At 43.1% G+C, this 17,895-nt stretch overlaps 1 protein-coding gene across 1 annotated transcript in view; it reads right to left on the bottom strand.

Annotated features, from left to right (window-relative positions):
* Window positions 1-5,302, bottom strand: part of DPYS (dihydropyrimidinase) — a 74,722-nt gene extending 69,420 nt beyond the window's left edge. Inside the window, exon 1 of the mRNA XM_040979480.1 lies at window positions 5,006-5,302. Coding sequence (XP_040835414.1) covers window positions 5,006-5,269 — 264 coding nt within the window. The 5' untranslated portion in view covers window positions 5,270-5,302. The remainder of the gene's footprint in view (window positions 1-5,005) is intronic.
* Between the last annotated feature and the right edge of the window lie 12,593 nt (window positions 5,303-17,895).

Raw genomic sequence — 17,895 nt, 5'->3', positions numbered from 1 at the left:
GCTTATGGGTGAAGAGAGGAGAGCGCCACCTGTTGTTTAGGAGGAGTGTGAGGCATGGACTTGTGGCAGTCAGTGTCAGGGACAGACACCAAGTGTTAAGTTGGTGGTATCTGTAGATGGAAAGAAATGAAGACCCAGAGGTGAAGAACAGGCATGGACAACAGAGAGATGTGGAAGTGACTTTGTGAGGGATGCCAGATGGCAGAGGCTAAGGACAAAAAAGCAGGACATGCAAAGGACAGTAACATGCCCTGGGACACAAGGCACTGAGCATAAAGACAAAATAGGACTGGGCCAAGACAAAACTGCCACGACAGCTATTTCTGGGTAGCAATTCTCAAACGTTGCTTCAGTTTCCCTTTATTTAAATTTTATTTTCAGCATTTGCTAAACTTTCTATTGAAAAGCTCAGTGTAGGAAGAATACAGTGCATGATTATGACAGCTATACATCTACACACAGGATGAAACAGGTGGGGCTGGTGGTGACCTTTTGACCAGATTGAGGATGGGCTGGTGAAAGAACCACCATTCTCAAGATAAGGAAGGTGGGAATTCCTGTGGTTACACTTCGAAACTTCAAAGGTTTCTGTGGAAGGATGGATTACAAATGCTCTGGGAGAGAGGTCGGGGGAGAGAAGAGGACGCAGGAGGAGGAGACAGGGAAGGGCAGAAGAAGGAGAAGAGCAGCCACTTTCCTTCTCTCTTCATTCCTCCTCCTCCCTCTCCCCACCCCCAGCCTGGGAGTGAATTCAGAGGAACTACTGAGAATGCAGGAGAATCAAGGGGCTAAAGGTCTTTCATACCGTGACGTGAAACCCAACGCCTTCTGTTATTTATCTCTTATTTCTGCCCACTTTCACTTGTCAGTTAACCAAATGGAATGCAGTCGCCTTCCTAAGTCTTGGCTCATACATCAGTTCTCTCATCTCCTAATTAGTTCAATTGTTCTGCCTTGAAAACCTTTCAATTTATCTAAAACCTAGTGGGGAGGGAGGAGGTTCAGGGGAGCCTAAAGTGTCTCCCTTGCAATGGAGCATCAATCAAGGTAAACGCTGACCCTTACTAGGTCATACTGTTCTATAACCAGAGATTTTATTTAAGAACATATTCAGTTGCGAACCATCATTGAAGGTATCCAGAAGCATTTTCTTTCTTTTTTTTTTATGATGCCACTGAGTTTTCATTTCTAAGTGCATCCTGAAACAAGTGAGTCCGTTCCACTAAAGACCAGCATGGATGTGCTCCACCAAAGCAAAATAACATGGAAACACAACAGTACCTATGCACTTTCTGGAGCAAAGCTCAAGGCTGAAATTCTTGCCTTCTCAGAGTTGTTACAACTTATGACAGCAAACTCCAACATCTCAACTGGCGTCCCAAATCCAGATGCAACTTCAGCTTTGGAAAGATGTCCTGCACCTTCTCTGTCCATGCCAGCTTCCTACCTCTTCTGGCTGCCAACATACTTGGCATCATAACCTATCCAGCCATGCACACTAGCGACCTAAGTGCCAACCTTCCAACTCACCCACAACCCCTGGTAACTGCCTCCTGCGAACTCCAGGGGTCTCCATTCCCTGCACTTCACCTGCACTACCCTGGAACACCCTTGTCTTCACAGTGGAATAGAGAAATGAGGGAAAGGGTGAAAGAAAGAAAGCAGTCTGCAAAGCTGTGTTGTGAGCAGCTGGAAGTCGATCCCCATGGGAACCATTAGGAAACAATGCACTCTGAATTCAAGGAAGGAGACAAACTTGCCACACACCTGCCCAGCTATCCCTGCCCATCCCAATCTTTCCTGGACTTTCCTATGCTCTTAACATGAAACAAATCACACAGATCACGCAAAGTGGAGACACTGATGCTGGAAAGAACGGGCTGCTTCAGACAGGACATGTGATCAGGCGTTCCAGTGACATTTAAGGACACAGGCAAACACTCGCAGATGTGGCTGTCTAAAAACAGTATGGTCAATCAGGTTAGAAGAACAAAAATTGTTTCTATGCCCCTCCCCTAGCCACCAAAGAGATATGTCAGAGGAGAGTGGAAGCAAAACACAAAAAGTATAGCTGATAGAAAGTATTTTTTTAAAATACTTCTGTGATTTTATTTGAACTAATGTATAATGTCTGATGACCATGCCTGAGTAATTATTAAGGGCTGGGAATTGAGCATGCACTGTTTTGTGTAATTTAATCATTTTTGGGAACTGAGTTGTCCATCTAATGGAGGGCTCACTTCACAGACAAGGAAATGTTGCAGCCCTGCGAGAGGAGGGGACTTCCCCGAGGTCGCGTGGTGAGCCCTCACAGTGCTGCTGCCCAGCTAGAAGCTCTGGCAAGCCACAGAAGAGGTGACTTCCCCGAGGTCGCATGGTGAGCCCTCACAGTGCTGCTGCCCAGCTAGAAGCTCTGGCAAGCCACAGAAGAGGTGACTTCGGTGACTTCCCCGAGGTCGCGTGGTGAGCTCTCACAGTGCTGCTGCCCAGCTAGAAGCTCTGGCAAGCCACAGAAGAGGTGACTTCGGTGACTTCCCCGAGGTCGCGTGGTGAGCTCTCACAGTGCTGCTGCCCAGCTAGAAGCTCTGGCAAGCCACAGAAGAGGTGACTTCGGTGACTTCCCCGAGGTCGCATGGTGAGCCCCCACAGTCCTGCTGCCCAGCTAGAAGCTCTGGCAAGCCACAGAAGAGGTGACTTCGGTGACTTCCCCGAGGTCGCATGGTGAGCCCCCACAGTCCTGCTGCCCAGCTAGAAGCTCTGGCAAGCCACAGAAGAGGTGACTTCCCCGAGGTCGCATGGTGAGCCCTCACAGTCCTGCTGCCCAGCTAGAAGCTCTGGCAAGCCACAGAAGAGGTGACTTCCCTGAGGTCGCGTGGTGAGCCCCCACAGTCCTGCTGCCCAGCTAGAAGCTCTGGCAAGCCACAGAGGAGATTTGGTTTGCCAGCAAGCACTCTGAAGCACTGGGCTTCCCAATGGGGGAAAGCTCTATAAAAACCCCTGCAAACATGCGCTTAATCATATGCCTCATAAGGAATCACCTAGATGAGCTCTAACCAGAAAGTTCAGAGCAAAGCATCATTCCATTTCTTAGGAAATCTGTGAACTTTATGTCTTTCCCAAAAAAGAAAGAGCAGTGTTCTGTGTGTTTTCCTAATTATTAAAAAGATGAATCTTCTACCAGCTTCGGACTCCACTGGATTGTTAATGCAAATCAACCTACTCCAAGCTGCCCATGTGTCTGAATATAAATATATGTATATTTGAAAGCTGGCCAAACTCTTGTACTTCACTCTTTTATCACAGTATGTAATAAAAACAAAGTCATCATTTCTTCAATTTACTGAATTCACAATATCTATTGAATAAACTAGTCCATTGTACTTTCTTGTGCATATTGAATTACTAAAGGACTGCTGTATATATGCTATGGAACAACAAAATAAAATATGATTTAGATTGGAACATTGTTTCCATTAGTTACATTAAATAGAAAGCTTTTACCCGTAATTAGGTAAATCAATTATAGGCTTTAAACCAATCTCTGACATGAATTAGATTTCCCAAACATGTAACCTTTAGTTGACCTATATTTAATTTTTAAAATTGGATCCCATCATCATCTAGTAATCGATTAACAAATTACCACAAACAGTAACCTTTCTGTTTGTCAGATATTATAAATGATCAGCCTGGCAGATACAAGAAGCAAACAGCTATTGGTGGAACCTTTTGGGGTCCGTCTAGTGAAAGCAGGATAGATCATCTTTAGGCTATAGCTTTCTGTGCTTGTATCCCTTTATGTACCCTTGAAGATGATGCGAATGCAAGTGCAGGTGCAAAGGCCTTACAAGTCTAATACCTTCCATTTGTATTCACTTTGTGAGCCTTACCAGCTTCCAGCCTTGGGAAAGTAAAAAGCTACTGTATTGTCTAAGGATTGCCCTGCTTTCCTTTGGGGATGAGCGATCACACAGTCACACGCAACCCAAGCAGCATCCTCATCCGTCACCTGCAGTCTGACAAATCTTAGCATTCGACTAATTTTCAAAGGAATCACAGTCTAGTGATGGGGCAGGCTGAACTGAATTGGAAGACCCACTCAGCTGCTTATTAGCTGTGCAGCCTCAGACAGGTAGCTCGTGTTTCAATTTTCGCTATTGTAAAGAGCAGATAATGGCCCCTGAGATCGCTGGAAGATAATGCACTATTGAGTACAGTGCTGGAAGTACTGTACTGAGCACAGTGCAGCAAGAGTTGGATAGATAAATATTGCTCCATAATATATATAAGATCTAATAAGATGTTCTTTAGGCTCAATGGAGAATACAACCAGTATTTACAAAGGGATCCTTTGTCCATTTCCTCAAATCAGAGACCCACTGATATAGCCCAGAATACTAGCAAAAAGGGTAAATAATTCCACTGTGTGCCCTCCTTCCAGAACTCAGGCGAACACTTGCATGCTCCTGTGGGCTCCTGTTTACCCACCTGGCTCTCTTCCATGGAACTTCATCTTTGTCTGGGGGTGGAAGCTGTTAGTTACTGGATCTGACCAACCAGCTTTGGAGTGAGCTCTAACAACTTGCCCCCATGTGAACAATGTTTAACTTTTAACATGAATTTGGGACTTGCTCAACCCTTAACTTTAATGTCCTAATCTTTTCCACTTTAGAACCTAAGTTCATGCAGAAAATGTTTTTGTGTAATGTTTTGATGACCTTTATGGATAGATGCCTAGAAAACCAGCTGATGGATAAATCCTTTTCAGAGGTGGACAAGAGGCCATAATAGACTCTAAAAATTCTCCTTCTCAGTTAGGAATTAGAAAATCCCAGAATGGGATACGCAAACATACGCACACATACGCACCAGCGTTCTAACCTTAGGTCAAAGCGGTAACAAGCAGATGAATGCTCTTCGCCCGAGGCTTTGATTGGGCACACCAATGAAAATGGGGATGTAGGGGGGAGTGGGCAGCTCAGATGTGGGGTGCCAGGGGTTGTACCTTGGTGCCCTGGTGGAAATCGTCCACAGATTGGGAGCCCATGAAGGGGAACTGCATGTGCGTGTGCGTGTCGATGCCCCCGGGCAGAACGAGTTTTCCTGTGGCGTCGAGGACCCGCAGCCCCGCGGGCGCACCTCCCGCCGGCAGCAGGTCGTGCCCGAGCGCCCGCACCACGCCGTCCTCCACCAGCACGTCTGCCACCTGCGAGGCGTCGTCGTTGACCACGCGGCCGCCGCGGATCAGGAGTCGCCTGGGAGCCGCCATGGCGAGGCGTGCGCGGCGGGTCACCCTGCCTGGAGGACCCCGCGCAAAGGGCAGTCCCCACGCTCAGGTCTCTTCTGAAAACCCGCCGCCGCAAATCCGCAGCCCGGGGCAGAACCCGAGAGCCTTTAAAATGCAGTCAGGTGCCGGCTCCGCCCCCGGAGAGGGCAGGAGGTCTACACTAGCCTGTCACAGGCGGAATTTGGGTGTCCTCCCAGTTTGCTGAGCCAGTGGAAGCTGGAAAGGTCTTGGGAGTTTTTTTGTTTTTTGTTTTTTTTCCTGAGAATCCCGGTCCTGGAGGTCCGCTTCACCTGCTCTAGTGGAATGTGTCTGCATCGAGAGAGGGAGAAAGGGATGGAGGGACCCCAACATCGGACACAACAGCGAGGAAAATGCACCCTAGTCAGGACAGAGCCGCTGGGCTTGGATTTCTGTGTAGACAGGGATCTGCAAGAGGCTGATGAAGAGTGTGTGGGCAAAGTCATGTGTGCCAAGTCATGTGTGTCTTTGTGGGCCAGCATTCCTCACCAGCCAGTGGTGTCAGTCGTGGGCCCTTCTGTAAACAGAGCCAGCTCAGAGCTAGCGCGCACGAAGCAGCCCGGGAGCTCAGCTTCCAGAGCCCCTGAAGCCATCCATGCCTTGCAGCCTCTTCGCTGGTCGGCTTCTTGCTTAAACTGCTTTAGTTGGAGTCCTTTGCCACTTCCAACAGTCAGCTGACAAGGACTGGAAAGAGATATTCGCCCGGATCACACATGATCTGGAAGTTGGCGTTTTCTGTAGCGAACTGCCGAGTCTTCTGAAGCTTTAGATTATCATTAACCTCAGAATGATGAAAATTAGAAAGCGTTTGTGATTTAGAGTCTCACAGACTTGGCTGTCAAGGAGGGAACAGGAAACCCTAGAAGGTTAGGCAAAGATTGGCAAGGAACTTTGTGTAAAGGTGAAAGGGATAATTATACACACAATGAAAGCCTTGCCGGTGGTACAAGTCCACAGTACGCAAGGAGAAGAAATTGGGTGTCAGTGCTGTCGGCACATCTTTCTGAAATGGCCCAGATGACGCATTTCAAAACTTTCCTTATCTTGGACACTTTCTCTTAAGACGTCCCCTGCAACATAACACAAACGCCCCATATGCAATTAAACTTTTATTCAATTAAAGGCTTCTCCAGTGTCACCTGGGACAAGGGGAAACGGCTCATGGAGGTTTCTGGAGAGAGCAGCAGGAGACGGGGGAGGGTAAGATGAGAGAGGAATGCTAGCTTGGCAGAGTCCTCCCGGCTGCGCTGTCCGCGGACACTCACTAGCCTGCAGGGGGCGAGGCTGAGCCAACTGCTCAGCAGGGAAAGCTCGACTTCAGGCACAGCACTTCTTTTCTAAGCCCTCTTCAACCTCCAGACCCTGGGTCCTCCATGAGCAAAAACCAAGTATTATGGGGACACGGTGTTGGTGCTTGGAAGCAGGCAGGAAGCACGACTTCTGTTGCTTTGTATTTTCCTTGCTGGAGAAGCAATCAGTTTGCGTGACTAATATATCAAGATGTATCAGAAAATGGATAGGAGAGGTTCTCGGGCTTCATTTCCTCGGGATGTGAGAGCGCTCCCTAGGGCGGAGGAGGGGATGATGAAGAGCATGTGGGCAACACCGAGCAAGAAGTGATGGACATCCTAAGCCAGGCCCCCTAGGCTGGTGTCTGAATCCTGCAGTCCTCTGGCTCCTGGCACAGTGATGAGTTCATTTCTGGATCAGTTATAAATGCAGAGAAAAACAGGCAGCAAGAGAAGGTAAGAAGAAAATCAAGTGAGGAAATTGGCATTAGGAACCTAATCCTGAATCTGATACCAACTTCTAATGTGAGCTTGAGCAAGTCACTCTCACGGGCTCAGTTTCCTCAAGTGAAAAACAAGAGCTTGTGAGACCGAGCCTCCCCACTTCAGTGATTCTATGAACAGAGAGTGTCTGGTATATTCCTAAAATTCACACCCTTCTGTGGCTCAGGTTAACAAATTAGACACCAAGTAAGAATTGTTCCTTCTCTGGCCTGGTGCGATAGTGTGGGGGTTAAAGTCCCCGCCTTGAACGCACCAGGATCCCATATGGGCACCAGTTCTAATCCCAGCGGCCCCACTTCCCATCCAGCTCCTTGCTTGTGGCCTAGGAAGGCAGTCAAGGACGGCCCAAAGCCTTGGGACCCTGCACCCGCGTGGGAGACCCGGAGGAAGCTTCTGGCTCCTGGCTTCGGATTGCCTCAGCTCCAGGCATTGCAGCCACTTGGGGAGTGAACCATCGGACAGAAGACCTTCCTCTCCATATATCTGACTTTCCAATAAAAATGAAATAAATCTTTAAAAAAACTTAAAAGAAGTGTGCCTTCTCGATAAGAGGTTTGATGTCTGATCTCTCCATTGGGATTGAAGGTATCTTTTTGGAAAGCGAGCTACACATTGACTATAAAGCCTGTCAGCACTGGGAGGTGATGTGTGGCAGGTGCTATGATTTGGATGCTGTGTTTCCCCCCTCCCCAAATTCATATTGAAACTTCCTCTTCAATGCAGCAGTATAAAGAAGGAAGTGATTTGGTCACAGAGATTCCCCTCATATGAATGGGATTAAAGTGCTTTCAATACCATGTGACCCAGCAGAAGGGCATCATCCTGAAAGCAGAGAACCCTCACTTCACAGTGCACCTGCTGGCACCTTGAGCTTAAACTTGAGAACTGGCCTTGAACGTGCCGGGAACGTGAGAAGAAAGGGTCAGGTGTAAAACAAGACCGCAAGGTGCAGAGAAAGGACAGTCACAATGTGGTCCCGTTTACCTATGCTGCCTCCTGCCCCACGTGAAGCAGAACCTTTCTCCTGCATTTGCTCTCCATGCTGTCTAATTTTAAGACATCTGTTTTTCTCTAACAAAATTTGAAGGAAATAGAGTTGCACATCTTTTCTTTCTTACCGTTAAAGAAGCACTTCTTCAGAGAAAACGTATTTGTTTGCCGCAAAGAGGTATTCAGAGTCAGATTCGTAAACACCAGAGATGTGTTGTGGTCAGTTAAGAATGATAACGTAACCACCTGTTACATAAACATACACTTAAGGGCATTGCTCTGTGAACTTCTGGCAAATAAAGACCGAATCATTTGTATTTTTGTAGGCAAAGAACTATGGCAGCAAATGCACAGTGTTGAAACATACCATTATGCCCCAAAAATATGTATAATTTTTTTGTGTGTCAATTTAAGATTAACCAAATAAATAGTGGACTCAAACTTTACAACAAGACCTATCACAGAACACTGCAGTGCATGGGACAAGCCCACTAACTTTTCGTTTTTTCACATGTGGTCACGGGATTCTACTAGGGGACTTCAGTATTTGATTTGTTTCGTAAGAGTCTCTTTAAAACTGCTTTGGAGCCCCACACTCAACTTCCCTGTCACTTACGTTTCAATTTGCACCTATTGATTCCAAGGAAGTTCATTTGAGTGGAAAGATAAATTACTGAACTAGTTCAGATGCAAAATAAAGGATCACAATATGGAGACAAGCCACTAGATGGCGTTATGAAAGGACCATGGATTTTTCTGGTTTGTTCAGCAGTTGGTCCTCAGAAACCTGAATCCATGCTGGAGAATCTGTAGCTTTACTGAAATATTGTTTTTCTCTCCTCAGCACTGGAAGAAACATTTGCTTCTTTTGTAATTCCCTTAAATATGACTAATATACATCCTCGTATGGAAGTTCTAAGTTGCCAATACGTAAGTATCATAAAATGATGATTTTATAGATTTATACAAGGTATTCTTCATATTAAACAGTTTCATGTCATGAGTTAGGAAACAGACTGAGCATGATTATTCGGCTTAAAAAGCTTAATCAGAACTCTTAAAACAGCACCCTCTTGCTTTTTCCATATTGCTTGACATGTATTTGGTTAACATAGTCCTACTTACGCATACAACTTAAACATCAAGTAGAAAATTCTTCTTTCATTCCCCCAAACCAGAGTTTTTCCTGTGTCCTTGACGCTCATACTTTTCTACTGTGCCTCTGGGAAAATGTTATTGCATAAGTCATTTATTTGAAAACATTGTTGTCACAATAAAAATAAAAAATGCCCTTTGTAGCGAGTGTTTCAGGAGAACAAACAGAAGCATTGATTAAAACTGAAGTGAAGGCCTCAGTGCTGTGACGTAGTACAGAAAGCATCGGTCTGCAGCACCGGCATCTAATGGGTGCTACTGTGAGTCTTGTCTTAGCTGCTGCACTTGTGACCCAGCTGCTTTCTAATCTATGGAAGGAAAGCAGTAGTAGGTGACTGCAGTTCTTGGACCCTTCAACCTACATGAGAGACCTGGAAGAAGTTTCTCTCTCCTTCTTTCCCTCCCTCCTCTGCCTTTCAAATAAAATAGGTATCTCAAAAATGAAGTGCACATGCGCAATTTCTCAAAGCAGCCATCATTCATTTATTGTGATTTAAGTCAAGTGTTTTTCAAGGGCCTTAGCTGTGAAGTTAGAGCAAAGGAAGGTTCAAGGAAAAACTTTAAATGATTTCTCAGCAATTGAGTGCTTTTAACAGGATTGCTGCTTACATGTTCATTTGAAATTAGAACTCAGTAGTTAAGATAGAAATTAAGGTTGGCTCATAAGGGACGGTAGGTTAAGCTGCTGCTTGTGATGCCCGGCATTCCATGGAGGAGTCATGGCTGGTTCATGACTTGGCTACTGCGCTTCTGATTCAGCTTCCTCTTAATGCACCTAGAAGAGCAGTGAAGATGGCACAAGTACTTGGGTCCCTGTCACCCACTTAGGCAATCAGGATGGAGTTCCAGTCTCCTACCTTCAACATGGCCCACACCCAGTTGTTGTGACCATTTAGGGAGTGAGCCAGCAGATGAAGATCTCTGTGACTCCCTCTTACTCTCTACACTTTACATAAACACATCTTGAAAGAAGGAATAGAAATATTCAAGATTTGATCCCATGATAACATAATTGAGAAAATGTTTCTTATATGTTGCTTCTTAGTAGTAATACTTCTTAAAAACATTTTATTTCTTTGAAAGATGGGGTTAGAGAAAGATATTTCATCTCCTGGCTCACTGCTTAAGTGGCTGCAAAGCCAGGGCTAGTCCAGGCAGGGGTCAGGAGCCAGAAGCTTCATCTGTTTACCACTTTGATGACAAACTTCGGTGCATTCACAGGTGTGTTTGCACAAAGCTAGATCAGAAGTGGAGCAGCCAGGGCTCAAGCAGCCTCCACTACAGGTTGCTACCTTCTCAGGTGGCTGCTTAACCTGTTAGTCCATAACTCTAGTCCCTAAAATAATAATTTATGAATAGAAACACCTTCCTGTATTCCTTCAGACTTGTCCACAGTTTAATCCTTTCAGTAACCCTGAAGGGCAGTTACATAATTTTTCAGATAAGACAAAAAGGCTTAGATACAAAATTCAGAAGTTGTAAGCAGAATTCAAGCCAGGACACTTCTGATTGCAAAATCCATGCTTGTTCATCTAATGTCCTGTGGTTTTTCCTTAGTGAAGCTCCCTTGTTGCTGTTAAAGGAGGATATTAAGACTCAGTGAGCCCCTTTCCAATTCTCACTGTGATTATCTCAGTATCCTTACACGGAAACATTGAGAAAAGTATTTTTGAAAGGTATTTTGTTACCAGTACACCACATTGCGTCTAGGTTGGTATGGGAGTACCTAGTCCTCTAATGCCCAAGCACTGGTTTTCAAATTCTGTGAATTCTCAAAGCCCCCTTTTTTTCCCAATAAAATCTCATGGTCTAGTCCAAAATATAAATTGCATTCTGTTGGGGGACGGCAAGGATGTACAGTTTACTGATAACCCTTCCATCAACTGAAGCTTTTACTGAGCACTTACTTATGTCTCTGTCCTGAACATTCTCATGTAATCCTCCACATCAGTGTGATTTCAGATTTGACAGTAAGTAGATTGGTTAGAAATGTTACTCAGTGGATAACTGAGAAGCCTACAATAGTTGCTTAAATACAAAGAATTTTAGTTTTTGGTTTGGCTTTGGTTTTTCATGTACCCAGAAGTCTGAAAGTAGCAATCAGGGCTGATATGGTTGCCAGCAGCACCAGGCTTTTTCTCTTTTCCATTACCCTTCCACCAGTTTCTTCTCTGCATGCATAACAGGTATGCAGCTAGCAGTTTGCTACTTCAAATTAAGCAATGTGACCAAGTGCTGGGTTCTAGTTCAATAGTCATCATCATGAAAGCAACGTCCTCTGGCTCCAGGCTCTGCAGAGGCCTCCTGCCACCCCCCAGCCTCCTGCCTGTTAAAATTCCCTTTCACTCAGCAACACTAGGAACATTTTGTCCTTCACTGTCTTGCTCCTCTGGACTTTGGTCCTGTGTTGCAATCCTCTTCCATGATCCCAAAGGTGACACATTCTTACATAGCTTCAAATACCAGTTATTTTAGAATCCTTCACAGGTATTTAATTCAAGTTTCCATGCTTCTTCTTTAAAAAAAAAAAAAAATTAAACAGTAACAGTGGCAATACCAGACAGCTCCATAGCACCTACAATGAGCTATGTACTGTTCCATGAACCTTATGTCCACGTGTTTTAATTTGTTCAGTCTTCCCACAGTCCCATTATCATCCCCATTTCATAGATGAAAAGCTTAAACGCAAAATGAATAAGCAACTTGCTGGAGGCCACAGGCCAACAAGAACTGGAGTAAAATTAAAATGATTTTTTACCCAATATACAGTTGTCTAAAATTTCTCGAACCAATTTTTTCTAGGTTAACATATCATGTTGAAATATTAGTTATTTTAAATTTGGTTGAAAACTACAGGTCATTTTTATCTTTTACATTTTTAAAATTCTTTTACTTTAATAATCTTTACATAGTTGATCAGGGCACAAAGGGTCAAGGGCTACAGGAAGGTGGGTAAGACCATTGTTTCCACATTAATATTATTATTATTTTTCTGTATCCGGGTTAAGGGGAGAGATAAAGAAAAAGCCCCCACCCAGTCTCCCACTCACTTCAGGTCCCCGATGTGGGGCATGCTCTGAGGGTCCTGTTCATGCAGTTTTGATAGTTCAACAGTTCTGAATAGTAGGGTTGGTTGGTTTGAACTAGCCTTCAATGCTAATAGGAGAGCTAAATGGGATGTGGGACAGACTGAACAAGTCTGTGGTACATATTGGCAAGCATGGGAAACAGGGTAATGGGCAGGCCTGGTGGGGGTTATGGCAGTCGCCCCGACTAGGCTGCAGGTCCCACTGGTTTGTGTGAGGGCAGAGTATGAAGTGGGCAGGATCGGGCTGAACTGCAACACCCATTGGTTTGTGTGGAAGACAGGGTTAGAAACAGAACTGATCCAGCAATTGCAACCACCAGCATGTGCATAAGCTGACTGGGGCAACGGACTGTGTCGGGCTCTGTACTAGCAAGCACACACAAGAATCAGGTCCAGGATCACCTCAAAAGAAGTTTCTTTGGGGATCTTTCCAACTGAACTGCTGATCACAGAACCCCAAACACGAAGAGACCATGTCAGCCAATGGATTCGGCAGGTCATCATTCTTACATACGAACTGCCTAATTACACTAAAAACTGCACCAAAGTGATGATTTCTAACAATATGCTAATTGGTTTACCTTTGTATTTGTAATGAATAAATATATTAAAAAATAACATACTTGACTTAGGAAGGAGGAATGGAATTAATATGATTAGCTTTCAAGCTAATACCTTAACTTGGAAAGTAAAAGATTAAATTTGAAATGATAATGGCAGTTTGCTGGTTTTTTTTATTTATAATACCATGCTATGGTATGTTAACAGTGTCACAAATTCTTTGCTATTCTCTAAACAAGAGAGCAGCCTACAGCATGGGTTGGCCTTCGTGATGCTAAGAAGTGATATTCTGGACTTCCAAGACTTGGTTGCACCTGGTCTTGCAGCTTCTGCTGAACTAATACATCACTCACTGTTGGATCCAGCCTTCATGCTGTGAGGACCCACGCTGCCATTTGTGTGCAAAGGTCCCTGTGGACAGATGCTGAGGCTCCTGGACTAGAGTGCCAGCCACCACTCAGCACCAACAAGCCAGCAACAGGGGTGGGCTCTTTTGGGAAGGCATCTTTCAAACCCAAAGGACAACAGGAGCTGGAAGTTGAATCCACAGAGGTTTCCCCTCATAACTTACCTGTGGGCAAACTCCATCAATAGTGGTTACTTTCAGTATAAAACTTGGGTGCTGCTTTGCGACAAGAGATGATCAACTCATGTCCTAAGGCCCTGACAAAGAGTATCTAGACCCCTTATTTTAATCTCATAAGGCGTTAAAGATGAAGCTAAGGGAGTGTGCTTACTATCCCATCCGTCAATTCCCGCTTTAAGGCAAATTTATTTCTCTTGTTTGATAGGCATTACTTCATGATCTATCTTATTTCCAGCAGACCTGGCTATGACCAAAGTTAAAAATCTGCCCTTTTTGGTCATATGCTGTTAGATATTTATTTCACAAGACCATGAAGATTTCAGTTAGGTATGAAGGACTTGGCAGATGGGAGGCAGTTCAGCAATAGGTAAATTATCATTTGTTGGTGGCACTTGGCATAGTGGTTAAGATATCTACAATCCATATTGGAGTGCTTGTGTTTAAGTACTGGCTTTGCTTCAAATATATTTCCTACTAATGTGTGCCCTAGGGGTAGCAGATACTGCCTCAAGTAGTTTGGTTCCTGCCATCCACACAGGAAGCCTGGGTTGAGTTCTGGGTTCCCGGCATTGGCCTGGCCCAACCCAGCACAAGCTGTGTAGGCCAGTGAATCAATTCAAGACCTGCCTCTGTCTCTCAACATCAATATATATATTTTAATTCTCTCAAGAAACTGTTCACTATAATGAAAGAGCAACTAGCAGAAAATATTTGTAGAAATGGTCTTTGCTGGTATGCACATGGGGTACTTACTCATGGACAGGTGTGTGCCAAAAAATGTCACAATGTCCTTTTTGAAGAAAACCTTGTAATGTCACACAGTGGCATTCTAAATGTGCACACACATCTTACGTGTGTATATATATATATGTATATTTATATATATAGTATGTATGGGCATATGACAGATTTCTTTGAAGCTAGTAAATTTCTGATTAAACAACTGTCATCTGAAATGTTGAACATTGTACCAAAAATGAAATCAGCCGCCTTTCACCCTGTGACTTAACAATATGCAATTTGCCAGCTATTCCTGAATAGTTCTGATGTTCTCAGAGAGGATCTTTCGAGAAGGATGGAGCAGACTGAAGGGAGGCCAGCAGAAGTTAAACTACAGTTAACACTTATGGTCTGTCTGCAGCAGGTACTGAATACTGAGTGAACTCACTGTAATCATTTGGCTTTCATTCCTTATAACCTGCCTCACCCATTAAAGAAGAAAATGGAGTTGGGTGGCTGGGTAGAAAACTAATATAAATATGCTGTTGGCTTTTTAGACAGTGAAGTCAGGCTACATTACTAACAGAAAGGACTTCATGATAATGGTCAAAAGAATTAAATTTGTTGAGAAAAAGCTATTTAAAATGAGATTTCTGTTACGTCAAATACCTCTGAAGGAAACAATAAAAATGGCTTAAACAGGAACTATTCTTAAGAGCATCATTGTTTACGTGCATAAAAGCCTTCACTCCAATGATGGGATTACATTGCTCCAAGTTAACTTATAAAGCTTAAACTGGCCAAAGTAAAGAATCAATTTGTTTCATGAAAATTAACAAATTGATTCTGGAGTTCAAACAGAAAAATAAGCAAAAATGTTTGAAATACAATTAAAAGTAGTCACTACGAAGTATAGAACAGATAACATTCATTTTATATAGGAAGCAAAAATTATAGTAAAATTTTCAGTAAACTAGCTTTATGTATTTTCCCTGCTTCGATTTCACGGCTAACTTCATGGCTAATGGCTAACTAATCTTCACAATGCCTTCTCATTTTCTTGGTGCACAGAATATCTTTATCTGTATGAGAAAGGGTAGAATATTCCAGCTCAACGGTCTTTAGAAGGTCATGAAAGGTATTACTGGGTCTCTCCTAGAGTGATAAAGATTGAAAAATTTCAGGTTGGGTGCCATGTATGGCTTTTGGTTTATAAAATAAAGCCCTGGTTTTCATAAAATCTAAACAAACAAACAAAAAAAAAAAGAAAAAAAAAACCCAAACAAAACAAACCAAACAAACACGAAGTATAGAACTGGTCTGGGTGCTATATTATAGCCTAGTGGCTAAATCCTCCCTTTGTGTGCTCAGGATCTCATATGGCTGGTTCATGTCCCAACTGCTCCCCCTTGTGTTCTGGGAAAGCAGGAGAGATGGCCCAAAGCCTTGGGATCTTGCACCTCCATGGGAAGAAGCTCCTGGCTTTGGGGATTGGTTCAGCTCCAGCCGTTGTGGCCACTTGAGGAGTGAACCAGCACAAGAAAGATCTTTCTCTCTGAAATCCATCTTTCCAATAAAAATAAACAAATCTTTGAAAAAACAAAAGGTGTGAAACAATGGGCCAGTGATATGTAGCAACTGAAGTCACCGTCAAGGAAGTGGCATGCATGTGGTTTAAGCCCCAGAAGCTCCACTTCTCATCCAGCTCCCTGCTAACATGCACAGAAAGCAGTGAATGGAGGTTGAAGTGTTTAAGCCTCTGCACCCATATGGGAGATCAGAAGACCCTGGTTTTGGTCTGGCTCAATGCCCTATTGCAGCCACTAGAGAATGAACCGTGGATGATCTCTCTCTCCCCCCCTCTCCTGCAGCTCTTTCAAGTAAATAAGTAAGTCGTTAAGAAGTATAGGACTGGAAAACAAGGAGAAAAATTCATTGAAGAGAACAAAGCAGTCTAGAAACACACCCAAACATTATGGATATATATCATATGGAAACAGTTGCATGTGAAAAAGTATTATTTGACGAATAGTTTTGAGAACACTAGGTGTCTGGAAAATTAGTAAGGCGTTATAGAGAATATTAGTCATATTAATGTAAAATCAAATGGACACATTCAGCTTTGCTTTTTAATATTCACACTGTAATGAAGCATCTTTTCCCCTGAGAAAAGGGATAGAACATGAATGCACAGTATCGGTTGCCTTGCCATAGATGGCATTTATATACATATGGGTACATTTACACCCTGGCTGATGACACTTCTGAAGAGATACAGGAATCTGGTACTGTATGTGACTCTTTGAAAGGGAACTCAAGAGGTGGTGGCAGGAGCAAGACAGGGACTGTTTAACAAGAATGATGGATTACATTTAAAAATAAATGACTGCAGATGCATTAAGGTGTACTTTTTCAACCAAGACACTCCAGAAAAATTTCTCCACCCTGGTGTGACAAAGCCACCACACCACTATCTGGGAGCTATGAAAACCACTCAAATAACAACACCCTCGGAATAAGCTTCCTCACATCAGGACCACCAAGATAAGATCAGAGGACGGTCCCCAGCACCTGGTGCTGCTGCAGTTTGATAGCAAGAAGAAAGAAAAAGAAAAAACTGAAACATTTCTCCCACCAATCTTCTTCCATATCTGACTCTCTCCAATTGAGCTGGAGACCCGTATGAGTATGTAAATCCCTCTCAGTTATATCGACAGTATTAAAAAGAAAATTAAAAAAAAATGTAAAAAAACCTAAAGGCTGGAAAATAGGTATGTAAAAACATTTTTAAAAAGGTTTAATTCAAGGCCAAATGATTTTTGGACTCCTAAGGAATTTTGTCCTGAAATACTGTGTACGCTAGTGCTTTACAGCAGGTAAGCAGCTGAAGAAGAATCTCTCCTCACAGTTCTTTTTGGTATACATACTGAATCTGTGTATGCTCCAAAGCTCAATAAAAATAAAGAACAACTTTGATTTAAAAAGTAGCTCAAGGCAATAAAAAATTATTTTAATTTTTGATACATATTAAAACATTTTAGTCAGTTCTTCCTGACAGCATAACACGACAAATACACAAGACCTCAAACATGCTTTAAAATGACATTCAGCAAAGTACTTAAAATTTAATAAATAGCAATAATCACATACAAATACATTTTTCATACTCAATTATTAAGCTACTGAAAGACAACTAAAGAATAAATAAAACAGGAACTGACAATAAAAAAATATACAGAATTTTGTAAGTCACTACGAAAAAAAGGGGGGGCGATCTAAACAATGTCTCCATCTGCTCTTCTTCAACACTGTAGCTTTATCCCCCCAATGAATAAAATAAACTGGAAAACAATCATTCTTACAACAATGCAGTTTTTAAATACAACAAATAAATATGAAACCAGCAAAGCAATTTCAAGTTGTAATAAAAATGCTCCCTCCCAAAGCTATGGAAATATATAGTCACTGTGGTAGCAAATAATAATATTTAAAGTGATAGTGCTTGTGCACTAAACTCATCTGAGACCTTGATATGGTTTTAGTGCAAATCCCTAGGGTCCAATACAAGCATAACCCTACATTAGGGAAAGACATTGCCAGCTGGAACTTATCATGTACAATTTTTGTACATATTTTATAAAGTTCAAGATTTAATGCATAGTAGAATATCTTCATTCTCTCAATCCTGTCTTTAAAC

The sequence above is a fragment of the Ochotona curzoniae genome, unplaced genomic scaffold (assembly GCF_017591425.1).
Source record: "Ochotona curzoniae isolate NIBS_2020 unplaced genomic scaffold, NIBS_Ocur_1.0 contig_3190, whole genome shotgun sequence".
Taxonomy (NCBI): domain Eukaryota; kingdom Metazoa; phylum Chordata; class Mammalia; order Lagomorpha; family Ochotonidae; genus Ochotona; species Ochotona curzoniae.
The sequence above is the reverse complement of the archived record's forward strand: the minus strand, read 5'-3'. Positions and strand labels throughout refer to the sequence as shown.